The following is a 19,560-nucleotide window of genomic DNA, read 5'->3' as shown; positions in this document are numbered from 1 at the left end:
TCCCCATCTGGGGAACTTTCCCAGGACCACCTTCCCTACCAGCGTCCATCTATGACCGTCTATGACCATTCCTTCAGCAGAGTGCTCTTTTCTGATGAACTCTGCCAAGCCAAGCTGCAAAGGTGTGTGGCTGGGTTATCATGAGCTCCTTCTCTGAGGCTAATCTGCCTTTTCACAGTGGCCTCCATATGCCTTATGCCTTCATGCCAAAGGAATTCTAAGCTTTGTGACAGACATTGCAGAGGGGTGGAAGCATTTGGGAACAGACTCTGGATTCCCAAGTTGCAAGTCATAAGATCATTTCCACCATCGTTGGGCTGTAGAATAGACTCGCCAGGACCACAGTGCTATAAATAAAAATGGCCAAGCTGATCTTGTGCTTGGTAGTTTGGGGACGTAGTTCTTTCCTCCTGCAGGTTGAATGTAACACTTGTGATCTTTTTACAGGTGGCCGATGGCAATTTCAATGCTTGCATCCAAGTCTGTGAATGTAAAGCCCTTAGTCACCCATAGGTTTCCTCTGGAGAAAGCTCTGGAAGCCTTTGAAACATCCAGAAAGGGATTGGGGTTGAAAGTCATGCTTAAGTGTGACCCCAATGACCAGAATCCCTAATATTAATTGGGCTCTGCCCTCACCATTTCCGCCCCACCCCCCACCCCCCAGTATCTCCAGGCAGGGATGGGCTTTGAATACAGAAGTTTCTTTTGAGTAATGAAAACAATTCATTATAAGCAGAAAGCCTTACATGGAGGAATTGGTGTGCCTTAAAAACACAAGTAGGGGCAGTTTGGGGGAATTTGCAGCCGGAATGACCTGTTCATGCAGAGCAAAGTTCAGCAAGTAGAGCAGAGTTTGGTGTAGGTACTGGGAACTCCCCTTCTTCCTGGAGCGCCTGAGTTGAGTAAGGAAAGAAATCTGCCCATTGGGTTCCTGGTTCCACTACGACTGGCCAGGTGGGGATGGGAGCTGAGTTATGAAGAGATAACTTTATCAAGACTTAACTGGCCCAGAAATTGATTTTCATGAAAATCTCAGCTCAGGGTCTGGGATGAAGCGTTCTCAGCAGTTTTATAATTTAGAGCACAGTGTTTCTAGACATAAGTGCTATTTGGTTTGATGATAAAAGACTTTAAAGGGACTGACCTTCCTGCATCTAGGATAATTTTTAAATCTATCAAGAAAACAAAACAATGCTGAAATCCCTCATAAGGTCCAACCAGCTTGCATTCTCCAAATGTAAAAAGAGTCAGGCAAGTTCTCAATATTGCTTAAAGATCACCTTTTCTTGAATTCCTAAGAGTTCTCTGTGACTTAAACTACCTTCCCAGCGCTCCCCACCCCCACCTGTCTACTTTCAGGGGCAGTCCCTGAGGGCTCCTTTGTCACTAGACAACGGGGGAGGCGTCCTCACAGGATTTGCCCCCGAAGTGTCTGGCCAGTGCACCCGTCTTCCCACCCCACAGGGTTAGCATTCCTTTCACATTCACTGATGATGGACAATTCCATTTAATTCTGGTAGTTATAAACAGAAAGACTTCCTCCTCACAGCCTGTTAAATAAAGCTCTTGGTATCTTTCTGTTTGAATGATCTCTCCGATCTTGTTTTGATCATGGGGTTTTCTTGGGTAAGATTTGGGTCCAAATCACTTTTTGCCCATTTGTGACTTTGAGATTATTGGTCAGGAATGAGGATATTGTAGCTGTGACCTAACTTGGGTTGCAGCCTTTTAATCCTTCACTTCAGCTGGGAGTGGAGGGTGAGTTTGAAGAGGTGCTGGCTTTCTTGTGACTGGGGCAGGCCATGATCGCTGCTTGGAATTCCTCAAACTGCTTTGGGTAATAAATTGTGCTTGTGGTACCTGACTGCTGCCACCCGTTTGTGCCCCTTTGTAGGGAGGAATGGACTCTGGCTACCCATTTAACAAAGGGAAGGACCCAGGATTTTTGAAAGCGACACATTTTCTGCATCAAATATAATTTCATTAACTTAGAAATTTATGTTCATGATCTCTAATCCTCACAGCAAGCCAGATACGTGAGATTATTTTACAGCTAAGGAAATAGAGACATCAAGGAATTTGCTCAAGGTCACCCACTGCTTTTCCTCTCTCATGTTCTCTCTGGAGGAAGGGGGCGAGTCTTGAGACTTCTGTGCACACTCAGCAGCCACAGAGCCCACTTGTACTTTCTTCTCGGTGTTCCGCTTAGCTCCAGGGGCAGACTTGCCAGCTGCCTCCTCTTAACTCCTTCTAGCTCTGGTGCCCAGAGTTCCTTGAATGAGGAATGAGAAGGCCTTCCCCTTCTAGATGGAAGGCTTCCAACAGAAATGCTCCTGAGGGAGGTGGATTCACTGCTAAATTCACAAGTAGCCACTTTTCCTTTGATTGTGGTTTATTGGAGGGAAAAGACCCCTGAACCTGAGAAGGACTTAGGAGCTACAGAGGGGACCCTGGGAAGGTAGGGCTACCAAGGACAAAGGCATGGGTGACCTATCTCACAATTGTGATTGGGCTGGATCTTCTAAGTCCAACGTTGCTTGGTGTGTTGCCTGGACTTCGTGCTGCTGCCACCAGGGCAGTGATGAAGTGAATGACCTGATGGAAAGTGGCCGTTCAGACAATACTTCCCATTGCCAAATCCCCTCACTGCTCTTAAGCCACTAGACAGTTTCACAGCTCCCAAGCAGGGGCAGCGAGGGTGATAGGAGAGGAGGGGCTGTGGGTGGGCTGCCCACTCAGTGAGTCCTCTGGGTGGTGAGAGGGCCCAAGCTGGTATTACTGAGCTGTGCCTGGCTCCCTCACCTCTGCGGCCTTGTTGAAATGTTCCCCACTGCCATTTGGAAGGAATTGCAGGAAGCCCAGGCATTGATTCTTCAGCCGTCTCCACTTAGTGCTCAATAAATATTGATTAACTCAGTGAATCAGTCCCGGAACCAGGAATATGGCCCTGTCGGCCTCTGTGCTCACTAGTGCCTGGCACCTTGTTGGCTTTCAATCAACAGAGGACCCCACCCAGCTGGCACTCCCAACACTAGGGTGGGGTGTGTGGGTGGAGAGCTGTGAAGAAGGACCCTGAAGGCAGGCTGGAGGGTGGAAGGGGGAGGCTAGCCCATGGGCCCTAAAGGAGAAAAGTGGACACGGCTCCAGCAACTTCTCTTGACATCCACCTTTGGCTACAGTGAAGTCACTGTATGTTGATGTGGAGTCACTTCTGGACCGCCAATCCCTGGTTCTCAAGCCACCCCAGGCTCACTTCTCTGTACACAGTCCTGCCTCTTCCTTCTTGGCTCCTATTTTTCTCCCTTTAGGAGAGCAGTGGGGGCATGTGGGGAAATTGCTTGGACCAGAAATTCAAAGTGTTGGAGGCAAATAGGATTTATTGGGTATTTGTTTTCCCAGAACTGTCCTCTGTCCATGACCTCAGCCTAGGCTTGGAATACAGAAGGCCCACTAAGGGACCCACATCCCCGGGTAGCAGGCAAATCTCTACCGCCCCTACCCCAACTCACATAGCCAAATCCCAGAGAGTTCAGAGAGGAGCAGCATGAGGAAAGGGTGGCAGGGAAGTGGCTTGGCTTGGAGCTCATCTGCAGGAAGTACCTTCAAGACAGCAGCATGTGTTCTCTAGTGCAGTGGCTGCCTTGTCACAGCTGCAAGCTGTGCTCCAACTGTCTCTGACCCCCACTCTCAGCACCCCTCTTGTAAAACCCTGGTGGAGTCAGGCACTGAGCTCCTTCTCCAGGTGCCTGATGGTGTTCCTGCCAAGAGATTGCTTGGTGGATCTTAATCGTCGGTGGGGGTGGTGGGATTGGGGAGTAGCCTCTGTCTTCAGGGTCTTGGACCCATCAAGCCTACAAGAGACAGCACTTCGTAAAGGGTTTGATGCCAGGATTCCTGGGTTCTTTCTCTTTTCTTTTTTTTTTTTAATTTTTAGTTTTTATTTAAATTACAGTTACTTAGCATACAGTGTAATAGTAACTTCAGGTGTACAATATCATGATTCAACACTTCCCATGCAACACTAGGTGTGGGAACACTACAACACTTTCTAATCCTGAGCCCATCACAAACTCACTGCGATTTTCCCAGTCAGTTCCCTAATCCAAGTCTTGGTTTCCTCCCTTTTTAATAGAGGAGTGGCCAGACGACCTCAAGGCCTCTATCATCACTGATATTGTCACCATAGACCTAATCTTTACGGCCCATCTGCTTGTACTCACTGACCTTTGTCCTACATTTTCCCTTAAGCTCTTCTTTCCAGTTTATCTCTCAACTTAGCCAAAAGACCGTAGCATCCTATAACGGAAGCCAAAACTACTCAAGCAATAAAGACTGCCCTGATAAGACCCAGCCAGCCCAGACCACATAGACCAGTTTCAGCTAAAGCTCCCACTCGAGCCTGCACAAATGAACCATGAAGTGACCTCTGGAATGACTAGCAATCACCTTTACCTCACTTCTCCTTTACATAACATACAATATGTGTATAGGCATGTTTCTTAAGGCACATGTACAACCTTATGCCTGTCTCTACGTATGATGGACAAAGACCCCTTTTTAAATATTCATCCTAACCATAAATAAAAGGAATTCATCCACCCTTGCTTGGGGAGTTACGGCTTTGGAAGTTATTCCCCTTAAGTTCCTTATTTGCTGCAAATAAATATTACATTGTGCAACAATTCACCTGGCATTTCTATCTACGACTTATCAAGGAGTGAACTCCTATCAGTTTAGTTATGATATTATACAGGGTTCCCATCATCCCAAGGCCCTGAGGAAAGAGGACCCCTAGGGGGTTGGTCCTTGAGGTGGAGGTGTGAGGGGCCTTCTTGGGTTTCAGTGCCAGTCCTGTGTATGCATCTGTGCGTGTGAAGAAGTCACCTGAGGGAGGGAGGTGAGAGGAAGCTGGGGGTGAGGAAGCTGCCTGTGGAAACACCTACATCCTGGCCATCACTTTGTTCTGTTGCTTGGCCTCAGGCTCCCATGTATAGTCCTGAAGGGGACTGTGTAGCAGAGTTGGGCCCTGGGAGGTCTGGCTCCATCACCGACTTCCCTGCTGGTGGTCAATGATTGGCCTTTCTGTGATCTGCATAGGACTGGAGGCAGAAACACAGCCTAGCAGTGGGGGATAGGTGGATGGGGGACCCCAGGAATCCATCCAGAGTAAGGAGGGAGCTGTGGGAAGAAGGTGGGCCTGGGCCAAAAGTGGGCCTATTCTGGGCACAGCACCACGGAGGCACAGTCAGGATGCAGCTCCCTTGGGACCAGCTCCAGCCTTCAGGAGGGTGGTGCTAAAGCCGCATGTGCCCTGCCCAGACCTCACAGGCTCTCTATGTACCGGCCACCAGCTCCCTGGTCCTGGAGGCCTCTCCCACAGACCTGCCTCAGCACCTCCTCCCTGCAGGCATCCCAAGTGGCTCAACTGTTCAGTTGCTTGGCATGGCCCTTGTCACCAGGAGATAATGGTATCTGTACTTTTCCTTATCACACAGGTTTGCATTGTTAAGAAAGTAAAAGCAAATAAGTAAAAAGAAGAGAAAATCAGCATAATCTGTTCTCCAAGGATACTAATAAGTTGGAGAACTTCCTTCCAGCTTTCCTCTGTGTGGCTCTATACATATAAAGCATGCACATGCATTTATAATCAGAAATGGGAATGTACTTTACCTACTTTCCTCCCCCATTTTCCCCCATAACAGATTAGCACTTTATTTAACAATCACAATTCCCTCTTTTTTTTTTTTTTTAACATTTATTCATTTTTGAGAGACAGAGAGAGTGTAAGCAGGGTAAGGACAGAGAGAGAGGGAGACACAGAATCCTAAGCAGGCTCCAGGCTCTGAGCTGTCAACACAGAACCCGACGTGGGGCTCAAACCCACGAACCACAACATCATGCCCTGAGCCGAAGTCGGGCGCTTAACCGACTGAGCCACCCAGGCACGCCCATAACTCCCTCTTAACAACAACAAAAAAACAGGGTTAATGGAGGGAGGTGGGCAGGGCATGGACTATATGGGTGATAGGTACTAAGGAGGGCACTTAGGATGAGCACTGGGTGTTACATGTAAGTGATGAATCACTGAATTTTACTCCTGAAACCAATATTGCACTGTATGCTAACTAGAATATTAAAAAAATTTGAAAAAAATAAATACAAAATGAACAAATAAATCTAATGAAATGGAAAAACAACAAAACAAAAACAACCACAATTCTCATTGATGAGTAACAGTAATTCATGAATTAACAGTAATTGCTTTATACCATCCAACACTCCATCAATCCAAGAGCAACTTTCCCTAATTATCTAAAAGAAAAATGACTTTTTTCACGTCATTTTCTTGAACTAGGATCCAAACACATGTGGCTAATGTCTCTTAATTTTTTTTAAGTATTTATGTATTTTTCGGAGCGTGCAAGTGGGGGAGGGGTAGAGAGGGAGGGACAGAGGATCCGAAGTGGATCAGGCTGACAGCAGTGAGCCCAAAGTGGCGCTTGAACTCACAAACCCACTGTAAGATCATGACCTGAGCCAAAGTTGGTTACCCAACTGACTGAGCCACCCAAGTGCCCCCTTAAGTTTCTTTTAATCTATTATAGGTCCCCTCCATTTTGTTTAAATGTCACTTTTTAAATGTTTATTTATTTATTTTGAGAGAGAGACAGAGAGAGTGTGTGTGTATGTGTGTGTATGCATGTGCACACAAGCAGAGGAGGGGTAGAGAAAGAGGGAGAGAGAATCCCAAGGAGGCTCCATACTGTCAGCGCAGAGCCCCATGCAGGGCTCCATCTCATGGTTCATGAGATCATTACCTGAACAAAAATCAAGAGTCAGACACTTAACCAACTGAGCCACCCAGGTGCCCCTAAATGTCACTATTATGTTCAAGAAACTGGGTCATTTGTCCTCTACATACTGTTTTAACATTTGTTTTCATTTAATAAAGTATGTTCATTTGACAGATTGTTAAATTCCTTTTTATGTCAATAATTAAACACATCATTATTTTTAATCACCATATTCCATTGCATGGATGTACTGTAACTCAAAGCAAATCACAGTATTTTGGGTACTTGTATAGTCTACAGGGCTTGGAGCTTACAATAAAGTTGCAATGATTATGTTGTGCATACGTTGCTTTCTAGAGTTATGTTTTAAAATGAAAATAGCTGGGGGGCGCCTGGGTGGCGCAGTCGGTTAAGCGTCCGACTTCAGCCAGGTCACGATCTCGCGGTCTGTGAGTTCGAGCCCCGCGTCAGGCTCTGGGCTGATGGCTCGGAGCCTGGAGCCTGTTTCCGATTCTGTGTCTCCCTCTCTCTCTGCCCCTCCCCCGTTCATGCTCTGTCTCTCTCTGTCCCAAAAATAAATAAAAAACGTTGAAAAAAAATTTTTTTTAAATGAAAATAGCTGGGTTAAAGGGTCTACACTTTTTTTTTTTTAGTGTTTGTTTGTTTGTTTATTTATTTATTTTAAATGTTTATTTATTTTTGAGAGAGACAGAGACAGAATGTGAGTGGGTTAGGGGCAGAGAGGGAGACACAGAAGCAGAAGCAGGCTCCAGGCTGTCAGCACAGAGCCCGAGGCGGGGCTCAAACTCCCGAGCCGTTAGATCATGACCTGAGCTGAAGTCGGACGCTCAACTGACTGAGCCACCCAGGCGCCCCTAGTGTTTATTTTTAAGAGAGAGACAGACAGAGAGAGCATGAGCAGGGGAGGGGCAGAGAGAGAAGGAGACACAGAATCCGAAGCAGGCTCCAGGCTCTGAGCTGTCCACATAGAGCCTGATGTGGGGCTCAGACTCACGAACCATGAGATCATGACCTGAGCTGAAGTTGGACGCTTAACCAACTGAGCCACCCAGGCGCCCCAAGGGCATACACATTTTAAAGATGACATGGTTAGACTGGAAAACAAAATACTGTTGAAACTACCTAACAGAATCTGAGATTGGGGTGCCCCAGGCCATGTACAATGTGGGAGAACTCTGGAGTCTAGGGAAGCTTTCAGGAACTGTTGAGGATGGGGCCATGAAGCCACTGGCTCTCTGGCTTTAGGCCAGTCTTGGGAGGAGGCTTGGACCTCACCATCTGTAAATTTGGATGAGTCTCCACCTCTTTGTGCCTCAGTTTCCTTTTTTTTTTTTAAATTTTTAAATATTTTTAACTTACATCCAAATTAGTTAGCATATAGTGCAACAATGATTTCAGGAATAGATTCCTTAGTTCCCCTTACCCATTTAGCTCATCCCCCCTCCTACACCCCCTTCAGTAACCCTCTGCTTGTTCTCCATATTTAAGAGTCTCTTATGTTTTGTCCCCTTCCCTGTTTTTATATTATTTTTGCTTCCTGTCCCTTATGTTCATCTGTTCTGTGTCTTAAAGTCCTCATATGAGTGAAGTCATACGATATTTGTCTTCTCTGATTGTCTAATTTTGCTTAGTGTAACACCCTCTAGTTCCATCCACGTAGTTGCAAATGGCTCACTTTCTTTTTTAAGAATAGTCAGTGGTCCCTTCTAGCTCTGGGACTACTGCAAGGATGACAACAAACAGCTCTTGTAAAGGGCTGGCATGGAATTCATAGGGAACTGTGGCTGGGTCACTATGGAACAGTGGAAGACTCTGTTCCCACCATGCCAAACCTCAATGCCAGAGGACTCTGGGTATTAGTCACCAAACTTTACTAAGTCACCAAGAGAAAGTGATATGTGGTATGTGTAGAATGTTCCTTTTTGGCTCTGGCCTCTCTTAAGTCGATGCAAGTCCACATGGTGTAGAATAAACTGGAATAGTTATTAACATGCAAATTTTGGATTCTCAGACCCCCCCAAGAAATTGACAATTTGTAGGACTCTTAAGGACTCTTGTCTGCTGAGTGAGGGATTTAAAAATCATCATATTACTATTTTAATCTCTTATCAAATATGTATATAATGTTGTGCTTATACACCTTAACAATACAGATTTTCAAGGGTGCTTATATATTTGTGCTGTGTGCTTTCAAGAACACTGAAATGAGTCACCCACTTTGTGGGGTGGGATGATAAGGGACTGACATCATTGATATTATCAAGGATTAAGATTCTAAGGAATTTCTGAAAAAATTGCTAGCAATAAACAGAAAGAGGACAACACATGACCTATGAAAGAGTGGATGAGGAAAAAGCTAAGAGGCAAAGGATTTAGTAATCCAGGGCAGGGTGAAGACAGTGACTCAGCTATGGCTTTTGGAGGTCGGGGCTGCTGATTCTGAGGAACAGCTGGGGTTTTGGCACAGCACGGAAACAGACAGGCTCCAACCAGAGCTTCCCGGAGTCAAACCGACTTGGCTTCTCCTGGTGCCACGTATGAAATTCCCACATCTCACTACACACCCAGCAGAACTAGAACCCAAGGAACACTGTTGCCCTGTTCATTGGTTCCCTGAAGCCATGCTGCCTTCTCTCAGAATAGGGTTCCAAAGGGAATGATGTTTCCAAGGGAAAGATAGACATTGTTGGGGTGGTTGGCTGGGGAGGTGTTTCTGTCATCCAGTATATGTCTGGTTATGGGCCTGCCTAGAGAAAATCTCTCAAGCATTTGGAAGAGGTGTTAAAGGAAGTGTGGTAAAGGTAGTGGGGTGTTTAGATGTCGTGACCTCCCTACAGTAAGACAGATGTAGGTAGGTACATGTTAGGCTACTCCATTTCCTTATGACCTTGAGCAACTCACTTAAAATTCTTCAAGCCTCGGGTTCTTCATCCTTTAAGCAAGAAAAATAATACCTAACTCAAGGTTGTCATAGAAACAGAATGAAGTGATTTCTAAGTCTTTTTTTAAGGGTAGAATTAATATTTTATTGTCACTTATAATCAGATGATAGTTGGGATATATAGTCTTTTTGTACATAAAAAAATTACAAGTTTTAAACAGCCAATGACTGGTTATGTTTTCAGAAAACATAATTAGATTAATTCACTAATGGTGCCTTCAAGTTTTTCTTTATCAGCTCCAGATGATTTACTCACCTTTTGTCCCTTCTTAAAAAAAACTAGAAGGGGTGCCTGGATGGCTCAGTGGGTTAAGGGACCAACTTTTGATTTCAGCTCAGGTCATTATCTCACGGTTTGAGTTCAAGCCCCTAGTTGGGCTCTGCACTGGCAGTGTGGAGCCTGCTTGTGATTCTCTCCCTCTCTCTCTCTCTCTCTCTCTCTCTCTCCATCTCTCTGACCCTCCCCTACTCGCGCTTGAGCTCTCTCTCTCTCAAAATAAATAAGCATTAAAAATAAACTGGAAGGCTGTCATACATTTGGCTTCATGCTCTGAAGCAACATTCTGTCATACATGTTAACATTAAGGAAACCACGTTGGAATATTTCTCATAACGGTAATGAAAGAAACGCTTGATCATTTTGCAAGGTCCACACCATGTGGCTGAGAAGTCAATTACTACAAGTTTATCTCCTGCACTGTTCGAGGCTTCCTGAAAAGCATACCTCCTCTCAATCTGCTTCACCATTTTGGTGGCTGGGGTCTGATAAGCAACCGTAAGGACTGATGAAAGTGGATCTAAACCGCCGGACAGAGCTTCGATTTTGAAATCTTTAACTTGGTGAATGACACCATGATTGTGCTTAATAAGTGCTTGTGCCCCTGCTCCTCCCTCACCAAACCTTATCTCTTCATGTGGTAAATGAGCAGGGTGGCTGACCCCAAGACTTTTCCAGGTCTGAGCCTAGAGTCTGCAAAGGTGCTTGGAAGTATTGTGAGAAGTTCCCAGGGTGGCAGAAAAGGCCTCAGCCTGGCGTGACCCAGCACCCTCAGCTCTTCCATAAACCTGCCAGGGCAAGGGCACTAGAAGTAGACCTGGAGGCTCAACAGAGTGCAGGATCAGGAACCAGGTAACTACACTCAGGAGCTGCCTCTTACCTGCCTGCCCTGCTCTGCTCCTGAGACCACCCAGAGGGGGCCCTGAGCCCAGAAGCCCTGAGCAATCCATCCAGTGGGACAGGGACTCCAGGAGGCATGGAGGTATCCCTCACTGGCTAGCATCTGGCACACTCAGAAGGAGCTCTGGAAATGTCCGTAGCCTGATAAGCAGCTAGACCTCTCACTCTCTGGTCCCAGCCACTGACATCGTGCCCATCAGCCTGAGCTGACACCAGAGTGGCCAGGAGTCCTCAGCATGGCTCACTGCATAGAAGGGGAAATCAAGCCCCAAGGACCCAGGAGGGGCATGTCTGGAGACTGCAGCAAGAGGAAGGCTCACCCGAGCCTTGAGCTCCCAGCCCTGAAGACCCATGAGATAGACTGGAGTCCAAATTAAGATGGGGACCAGCTGCTCAGGCCAGACTTTTTGACTTTAAGAGGGATTGTGGGCATCCCTGTGGTGTGGTAAGAACAACACTGAATCCGGGGGGCTCAGGTAGCTCAGTCAGTTAAGCGTCTAATGTGGCTCAGGCCATGATCTCACTGTTTATGGGTTTAAGCCCTGGGTTGGCTCTGTGCTAACAGTTCAGAACCTGGAGCCTGCTTCGGATTCTGGGTTTCCTGCTCTCTCTGCCCCTCCCCTGTTTGTGCTCTGTCTCTCTCTCAAAAATAAAGAGATAAACATTAAAAAAAAAAAAAAAAAAAGAACAACACTGAATCCAAGGCAGAGTCCTCGGTTCTGGGACCAGCACATCCCCTCCACCCCAACTAATTTTAGGAGAGCTATTTAATTTGCATGTGTTCTTGGGCATCTGTAGCAGGGTCAGTAAAACCCCTCTCAGGAGCATTATCATTGTACAGTAGAACACTAAGCTGCTGTGAAAAAGAATGAGGGAACATTCTAACAGCTAATGCCCAAGGGTTTACTATGGGTCAGACACTTCTGAGAATGCCAGATGTCTTAACTCATATCACCCTCAAATAATCCTATGGATTAGTATCATTCCCCCCATTAAAATATTTTTTTAATGTTTATTTATTTTTGAGAGAGAGAGACAGTGCGAACGGGGAAGGGACAGAGACAGAGGGAGACACAGAATCCGAAGCAGGCTCCAGGCTCCGAGCTGTCAGCACAGAGTCTGATGTGGGGCTCAAACCCTCAAACTGAGATCATGACCTGCACTGACACCCAAAGGACTGAGCCACACAGGCACAATTCTACCCATTTTAAAGCTGAGAAAACTGAGGTACAGAAGTTAAATAATTTGCACCATTCACCCCCACCACATGCATACGTATGTTTGAATATGTGTGGGAAAAATATCTATAAAGATGGATACCAAACTGTTAATGGCACCTAACTCTTGAGGTTTTTTTGTATTATTTGAAGGGAAGATAACATGAGGAATTTCTTTTTTAAAACCATATACATTTCAAAAATAAATAAATAAATAAAACCATATACATTTCTTTATTGATTGATTTTTTTTTTTTTTTAAGTAGGATCATGTACCACTTTTGGGATTTAAGAAAATGAATAAGGGAATCACTACTCACTGGCTTTCAGGTTTAACTGCAGAAGAGCATAAGCAGTGTGGCATGTGCTCCTGAGTCAGGAGACACTCTGCTCCCAGAAGGCCTTTGATTATGCCAGTTGCCAGAAGCAGGGAGAAGGAGGGGGCCACCCATCTCAAACAGTTACAACCCCACCCCTGACCCCCAGAAGACCCCTGACCCCCAGAAGACCCCTGGGCTGGCCTAGGCAAGGTGGTCTGTTACATCATACACCCCAGGGTCATTCAAGGGGCCTCAAGGACTGTAGGGTGGATCCACTAGGTCTGAGCAGTCAGCTGTTTGCGTGTTTCAGCCATGAGGCTGCACCCTTGTGCTACTTTTTGGTCTTTTTAATCAGTCGTTTTCTTTGTCTGATGACCAGCTGAGTGCCTATCAACAGCGGGCCAGTCCTTGGTGCCTATCTGCATCTCGCAACTTTTGGTCTTAGCCACGTGTTTTGGGACTTGACTGCACTGAATTTTATGTTTTTTTATTTTATACATTTTTTTAATGCGTTTCGAGAGAGCGCGCGTGCGCGCAAATGGAGGAGGGACTGGGGGAGGGGCAGAGAGAGAGGGCGACATAGCATCTGAAGCAGGCTCAGAATGAAGCAGGCTCCAGGTTCTGAGCTGTCAGCACAGAGCTCGATGGGGCTCGAACCCCCAGAACCGTGAGATCATGCCCTGAGCCAAAGGCCGACGCTTAACCAACTGAGCCACCCAGGCTCCCTGTGAGTTTTGTTTTTGAATCATCAATAACCCTTCCCTTCCTCTATCAAAGGAACTCAGCGGGTACTCATTATGGCTGTGATTATGGTGTGTTTCAGCCCGCTTTGGTTGCTTTCTTCATTTGCTTCCTTTTCCCTGTATGCTATTTCTGTGGAGGACTTTGTGTTTTCTAGGTCCTTGAAAATTAGGTCAGAGGAGAACATCATCTCATCTTTCTAGTTTTTTTAAACTGGTTTTTAGCATAAGAAGCTTTAGTGGAATATTTTTATCCTTTCTACTACCAATTTCATATTTTAATCTTGCTTTAGAGAAATGTGAGTTTAAGTTTCCTCCCCAGCTTTACTAACCCTTTGATATCATATGGTTGTCTAGAAAACCCTGTGAACCTCACTATTCCCTTGCCTACTCGTTCTCAGGATATCAAAGCTGATGCACCATTTAATTAGACCTTGGTGTTTTAAATCACTTCTGTGTTCATGTCCCCACAGTCATTATCAATTACTTCTATAGCCCGTGGCCTGTGTTGGTGAATTCTTTCAGGGTTTCCATTCCTTGAAATATGCTCCTCAAGTGACAAAATCTCCTGGGATCTTTATCTTACGTTGCTAGTTCCTTTTCCTTCATGTTGTGGGGCTTTTCTTTCAGCCTTCCAGGCTTTTCTTCCCAGGCTTGAAAAGTAAGGCTCAAAAAAATCTTACTCCAGCATCTTAAAACACCTCTTCCCAGAACCCCCCTAACCATTCACCAAGTACTGCACCAAGTACAGAGATTCTACCTGATCTCATCGTAGAATTTACAGAGTTGGCAAGTAGTCATGCAGGGAAATGTTATGGAGGATTGAGTGGCTCTCTGAGCTTTACAAACATTATCTCGTCTTGCTCATCTTCCTCATTCAGCAGGAAATTGAGGCTCAGTGTAGTGATGGAACATGAATGGAGATAATTGGCACATGGGGCTTTGAGCTCCAGTGACCATTCCCTCAACCACAGTGATGCTGCATTTTCTTTGTGATATTTTTGATCACAGAGTTGCCCTTGTACCTTGTTATTGTCTCTGTTTAGCTAGTAGTGGGGGGGGGGGGCAGGGGTTGTTTGCATTATGATCAACTCATTGTTTAATTTGGCTCTATTTAGGCTTTCTATGGTAGTATTCTTGGCATTGCTGATTATTTGCTCTCCTCTATAATGGAGATTTAACTCAGCTGAAAAACAAAATGTCCCTACCTTACCTCAATCCCCATTTTCATAGAACCCTATATTGTTAATAATTTGGTGTGTGTCCTCACAGATATACCCCAAACACTGGACATACATTCTATCTAAGTATTTATATCTACATAGATGTAATTGTACAAAAATGGGATCATATCCTGGTTACATGTATTTCTATGACAGTACGTGTAGACCATATTCATTCTTTTTAATGCTAATATTATTCCATTGTATGGATGTACCATATATCATCATGTATCTTTTATCATTATCCTGTAGGTGGGTGTGTAAGTTTCTACAATATGTTGCCCTTATAAATACAGTGAATTTTATGGTACATATATCCTTCTGTATAAATACATAAAATATTTCTGTAGGATTTTTAGAAGTAGGATTTCTATGCTGAAGGATATTAAAGCAATTTTCAAGGATCACCCATATGCTCCCTTTGGGAGGCAAAAATATTTTCCTCTTTTCTTTCTTTCAGAATAAATGCTAATCAATTGGATATTTGTAATTCTTCAGCGTTTATCCCACTGTTTTTTCCTTCTTAGTTTCCTTTTAACCACCTTTTCTTTTTTGGTGGTGAAACACTGATTTTTTTTTTCTTCAATTTCCCAAGCATTTAGTCTATGTCAGTCCTTTCATAGAAGTGGCTAAGACAGATATGGAGTTGACGTTTAATTGAAGGTGGTGACTGGAAGGAAAGAGATGATAAGTATGACCCTTGCAGATTGAGACGTTATAGAAAGTGAAATAAACAGGATGATGTGTTAGAGGATGTTATAGTTTTCTATTGCGGCACAAAAAGACTAACACACACTTAATGGGTTAAAACAGAAACCCTGATTTTGAAAAAATTTTTCTTTTGGCACAATCAGCTCTAATACAAATTTTGACTTGACAACAGTCGTCACTGTAACACATCAGCTTTGAATTTTTCTGTGCTGCCAGTTCTTGCTTATATGTAGTTAAAATTTGAAAATACCTCTATTTTTGTGATTATGAAAATAATACATATTTTGTATTTTAAAAAACACAGAAATATGTAAATAGAAAATGAAAGTCATTCTCAGTTGTACTCCACCCCCAGAGAACAGCACTGATAACGATTTATAAATAAATATTTTCATAGTCACCATCAAAACACAGATATGATTTATTTTCACATAGTAATAAACCTTAACCATTTTTATATGCTTACAAAATCTTTGTAATTACAGTTTTCCAAAAATACTTTTGTTTGTACTGGAATCCATTTTTTTTTAAATTTTTTTTTTAACGTTTATTTATTTTTGGGACAGAGAGAGACAGAGCATGAACTGGGGAGGGGCAGAGAGAGAGGGAGACACAAAATCGGAAGCAGGCTCCAGGCTCTGAGCCATCAGCCCAGAGCCTGACGCGGGGCTCGAACTCATGGACTGTGAGATCGTGACCTGAGCTGAAGTCGGACGCTTGACCGACTAAGCCACCCAGGCGCCCCTGGAATCCATTTTTAATGTTTCTCTTTTCATCTTATTAGAAATATTTTGTATTTTTGAACAATTAGACAAAAGACTAAGGACTCTGGAGATAATTTTCCAAATATCCTGAGTATGAGATTATTCATCTAAAAAATTTCATTGTAAATGGTTACGTAATATTCTGTTTGGTTCTGTAGCTTACTTAATTAACTATTCTCTTGTAGTTGGGTGCTATGGCTGCCTCACAGGGTGGCAGAGAAAATTAAATGAAGAGAGCATAGGGAACCCAGCCCTGGGCCTGACTTGGAGGGCAACTCCTTTACTTTGCCTATCTGTTACTTCCACCACTCCAGGTATTGGCATTCCTGTCTCCCAGAAAACTCAGCCCTAACTGCCTTCCGTCCCATCTGGGGGCCTCTCCAGCTTATCCCCCAAAGTCTGTGCCTTCCAAAGATGTCAGCCTCTCCTGAACCCAGACCAGGTGAGACTCTTGTTTCCCATAAGATGACAACCCTTTTTCAGAAGTCACTGACACTGACAAAGTGGCCATACCACACTGGTGTCAGCAGATCCAAAGGGAATAGAAATTCAGAGATGTTCTCTTCTTCTGAGGAAGGTCTGGCTGTGGAGGGGAAACAGCTCAAGACTGGACCAGTAGAAGTGGACTCCGGCCCAGAGATGAGTTTGTACAATTGACCTTTTCTATCCTTCAAAGTTCAGCTCACAGTCTGCCTCCTCCAGAGACCTTTTCTGAACTCCCCCAGCCCTCACAGCTCTCCCACTCATCTGGGCATTTAATCAGTCACTTATTGTGCAATGTTATTTATTCACCAAATAAATACCCTCTGAGAATCTGCTCTGTGCCCAGCACTGTGCTAGGCAGTGAGGAAATGACAGTGAACAGCAAAGGCACAGGTCTTACCCTCTGGTTGCTTACGGCATAACAGAAAAGAGGGACATTGCACAAGTACTGTGCTTGCAAGAGGTATTGCTTTTCCTCCCAAGAGCTGGGCTGATTTTCCACTCCTGGGGGGCTAGGAGTGTGTCTTGAATTCCTTTTAGTCCCTGTGTGATCTAATATGCTCTGTGCTCACAGCAGTTGCTCAATGAATACCTTTTGAACAATTAATGATGAGACACAAATTATAAAAATGTTGATTGCCCCTTTTTTATTGAGTTACAATTGACATATAACATATAGTAGTATGTTAGATTCAGGTGTGCAATCTAATGATTTGATATGGTGTATATTCTGAAATGATCACCACAGCTAGTGTAGTTAACATCCATCACCATACATAGTTCATACAATTTTTTTTCTTGTGATGGCTACTTTTAAGATCCACTCTCAGCAAGTTTCAAATATGTAATATGGTATCATTAACTATAGACAGCACCATGCTATAGTTTGATCGCTTCTTGATTGCCTTCTGGTTTTAGACATTTAGAGGCACCAGGGTGGCCAGAGCAAAGATTCCAAGATTTCGTGGGACCTGGGTTCAAATCCTGTTATTGCCTGTTACTGGATACCTGTGGACAATTTTGTTCTCTGGCCTCAGATACCTCCTCTGTACAATGGGGGCAATAATATCTCATCCAAAAAGCTATTATAAGGATTAAATGAAGAAATTTATGTAAATGTGACATAGGATCTAACACATATAAACCCTTAAAAGTCAGTTCCCTTTCCCTAGCCAATTGAACTTTGGATGACAAGCCAAGGAAGTCTTTTTCCTAATAAGGGGCTTCCATTCACTTGGGATGAGGAGTGTAGAAGGGAATAGTGAAATTTTAGGTCTGGAAGGGGTCTTAGCCTAACCCCTTTATTTACTTGGTGAAGAAACTGAGGCCCAGAGAACTCAGTAACTTCCCTAAGGACACACAGTGGTTTTAGTAGGACAGCTGGAAATAGAACCCAGGTCTGATTCCAGCATCTAATGTTTTGGGAAGTCTCTCCTAGACTCTCACTGCCAATCTCTCACTCTCAGAAAAGGGAGTGCCTTCATGTTACAGTTTATCTGAGGTCATTTTCCAGGGCGGAGAATTCCCGTGAAACTTGTTGCAGATTCTCACACCCTTTATAGAATTCTGAAGACTGGGCAGCAAGGAAGTAGTCAGCTCACTTTGTCACGTTCCATTTCAGACAAGGCCAGGATGGGGTGACTTCCAGACGATCTGGGGGCTTGGTATCCCTAGAGGGTAGGGCAAGCCTCCTCCTCTTTGTTCTTGGGGAGATGCAAAGTTGGGGGAGCAGTCACACAGGAAAGGCTTGGACTACAAACAAGGCACTTGACATCACTCAAGACCTAAACACTCAAACTCCTCAAATATGGAGCTCTGCCTTCTGGATCCTCAACTTCTCTTAATTAAAGTAATAATTGGAGCAATATTACTAGGTGTCAGGCACAGTTAAGGGCTTTCCACACATTATTTTTGCCTGAACACGTGTAACCTACAAAATGAGGCACTGAAAGTTTCCTTTGTTTGTTTAAGGTCACCCAGCTGGGTCTTTTTTTTTTTTAAGTTTTTATTTTGAGAGAGAGAGAGAGACAGAGAGACAGAGAGACAGAGAGAGAGAGAATGAATGCATGCGTGTGCACTAGCAGGGGACGAGCAAAGAGAATAGGAGAGAGAGAATCCCAAGCAGCTCCATGCTGTCAGTGCAGAACCCAATGCAGGGCTCAAACCCACAAACCATGAGATCATGACCTGAGCTGAAACCAAAAATCAGACATTTAAATGACCGAGCCATTCAGGCACCCCTCAAGGTCACCCAGCTGGGTCTTAAACCCAATTTGACTCAAGAGCCCTTACTTTTAACTACTTTGCTAGGTTGGCTCCACTTACTTGAAAATCCTTAGCAAATGAGTAGGAAGTTTTCCACATCTTGTCAACTTTCTCCTCTCTCAATTGGAGCAGAAGCTCAGTCTGGAAAGTTGGCAAAAGAGGCAAAGAGCTAGCCTTCATTCCTTTCCTACAGAGCTCAGCCTCAGCGCCTCCTCATCTTGTCCACTCCCTTCCTACCTGACCCCAAATCTCTTCCATCCAATCTCATCCTCACCCTCATCTTCTCCATCCCCAATCCCATTGCCATCCAACCTACCTGATTCCTTCTCTATCCCTGTTCCATTTTCATCCTCACCTCTCTCCCTTCAAGGCAGAATCTGGGTTGGGCTTTGTCCCACAGCCTGAGATCATCATCTGTGACCTGACATAGAGAAGGTTTGTTCTCTTTCACACTGTTAGTGCTAATGTTTCCACAAATTTCCTCTAAGTAACCTTTCCCCAGTCCTCTTTTTCTGAGACATTTTTGTGGCCTCTCTCATTTACACAACTTTCCAGAGTCTATCCTCTCCCCTACACCCACTTATGTAGTCAGTGACCTCATTTTTCTCAACCCAAAGGCACATTGCCTGGTGGCTGCCTGTTCCTGGCTTATCTATCCCAGGAGCCCCTACGCTTATCCCAGCAACAAATGGCTTTCTGGGAATCTGGGCAAGGTGAGTAGCCAAATCACATGAATCTATGCATAGGGTTAATATCTAGAACCTGGCTGGAGCCCGGAGTCAGGCTGTGTCACCTGAGGCTATTCAAGATCATGAAGGCACATCCCTCTGTCCAGCTGGACATGTATTTGGCATGGTCTGGTGTCTGGGCAAGAGTGATCATGGAGTCTTCAGGAGATCCTCAG

General features: G+C 44.6%; 2 protein-coding genes across 3 annotated transcripts in view; one reads left to right on the top strand and one right to left on the bottom strand.

Annotated features, from left to right (window-relative positions):
- SORD (sorbitol dehydrogenase) overlaps nt 1-2,004 on the top strand; it is a 35,368-nt gene extending 33,364 nt beyond the window's left edge. The window contains exon 9 of one of the 2 annotated variants that reach the window (XM_007081762.3): nt 448-2,004. In XM_007081762.3, the coding sequence (XP_007081824.1) occupies nt 448-613 (166 nt within the window). In that variant the 3' untranslated portion in view covers nt 614-2,004. The remainder of the gene's footprint in view (nt 1-447) is intronic. The other variant, XM_042988972.1, reaches the window with a different exon arrangement.
- Nucleotides 2,005-9,949: 7,945 nt separating this feature from the next.
- Nucleotides 9,950-10,503, bottom strand: LOC107179589 (thioredoxin-like). The gene is made up of 3 exons (XM_042987706.1): nt 10,351-10,503; nt 10,275-10,319; nt 9,950-10,033 (listed from the first exon to the last, which is right to left on the bottom strand). The coding sequence occupies exons 1-3, from the start codon at nt 10,501-10,503 to the stop codon at nt 9,950-9,952; spliced, it is 282 nt and encodes a 93-aa protein (XP_042843640.1).
- Nucleotides 10,504-19,560: the final 9,057 nt, after the last annotated feature.

The sequence above is a fragment of the Panthera tigris genome, chromosome B3 (genome assembly GCF_018350195.1).
Source record: "Panthera tigris isolate Pti1 chromosome B3, P.tigris_Pti1_mat1.1, whole genome shotgun sequence".
NCBI classification, from domain to species: domain Eukaryota; kingdom Metazoa; phylum Chordata; class Mammalia; order Carnivora; family Felidae; genus Panthera; species Panthera tigris.
Note: the sequence above shows the minus strand (reverse complement) of the source record. Positions and strands in the feature narration are given on the sequence as shown.

Excerpts from the sequence above, each read along its gene's own strand:
- LOC107179589 (XM_042987706.1), bottom strand. The coding sequence starts at position 10,503 with ATGGTGAAGCAGATTGAGAGGAGGTATGCTTTTCAGGAAGCCTCGAAC. Across the intron at positions 10,320-10,350 it reads GTTATGAGAAATATTCCAAC|AATGTTGCTTCAGAGCATGA; the intron begins GTGGTTTCCTTA and ends CATGTATGACAG. Across the intron at positions 10,034-10,274 it reads AATGTATGACAGCCTTCCAG|TTTTTTAAGAAGGGACAAAA; the intron begins TTTATTTTTAAT and ends CCCCTTCTAGTT.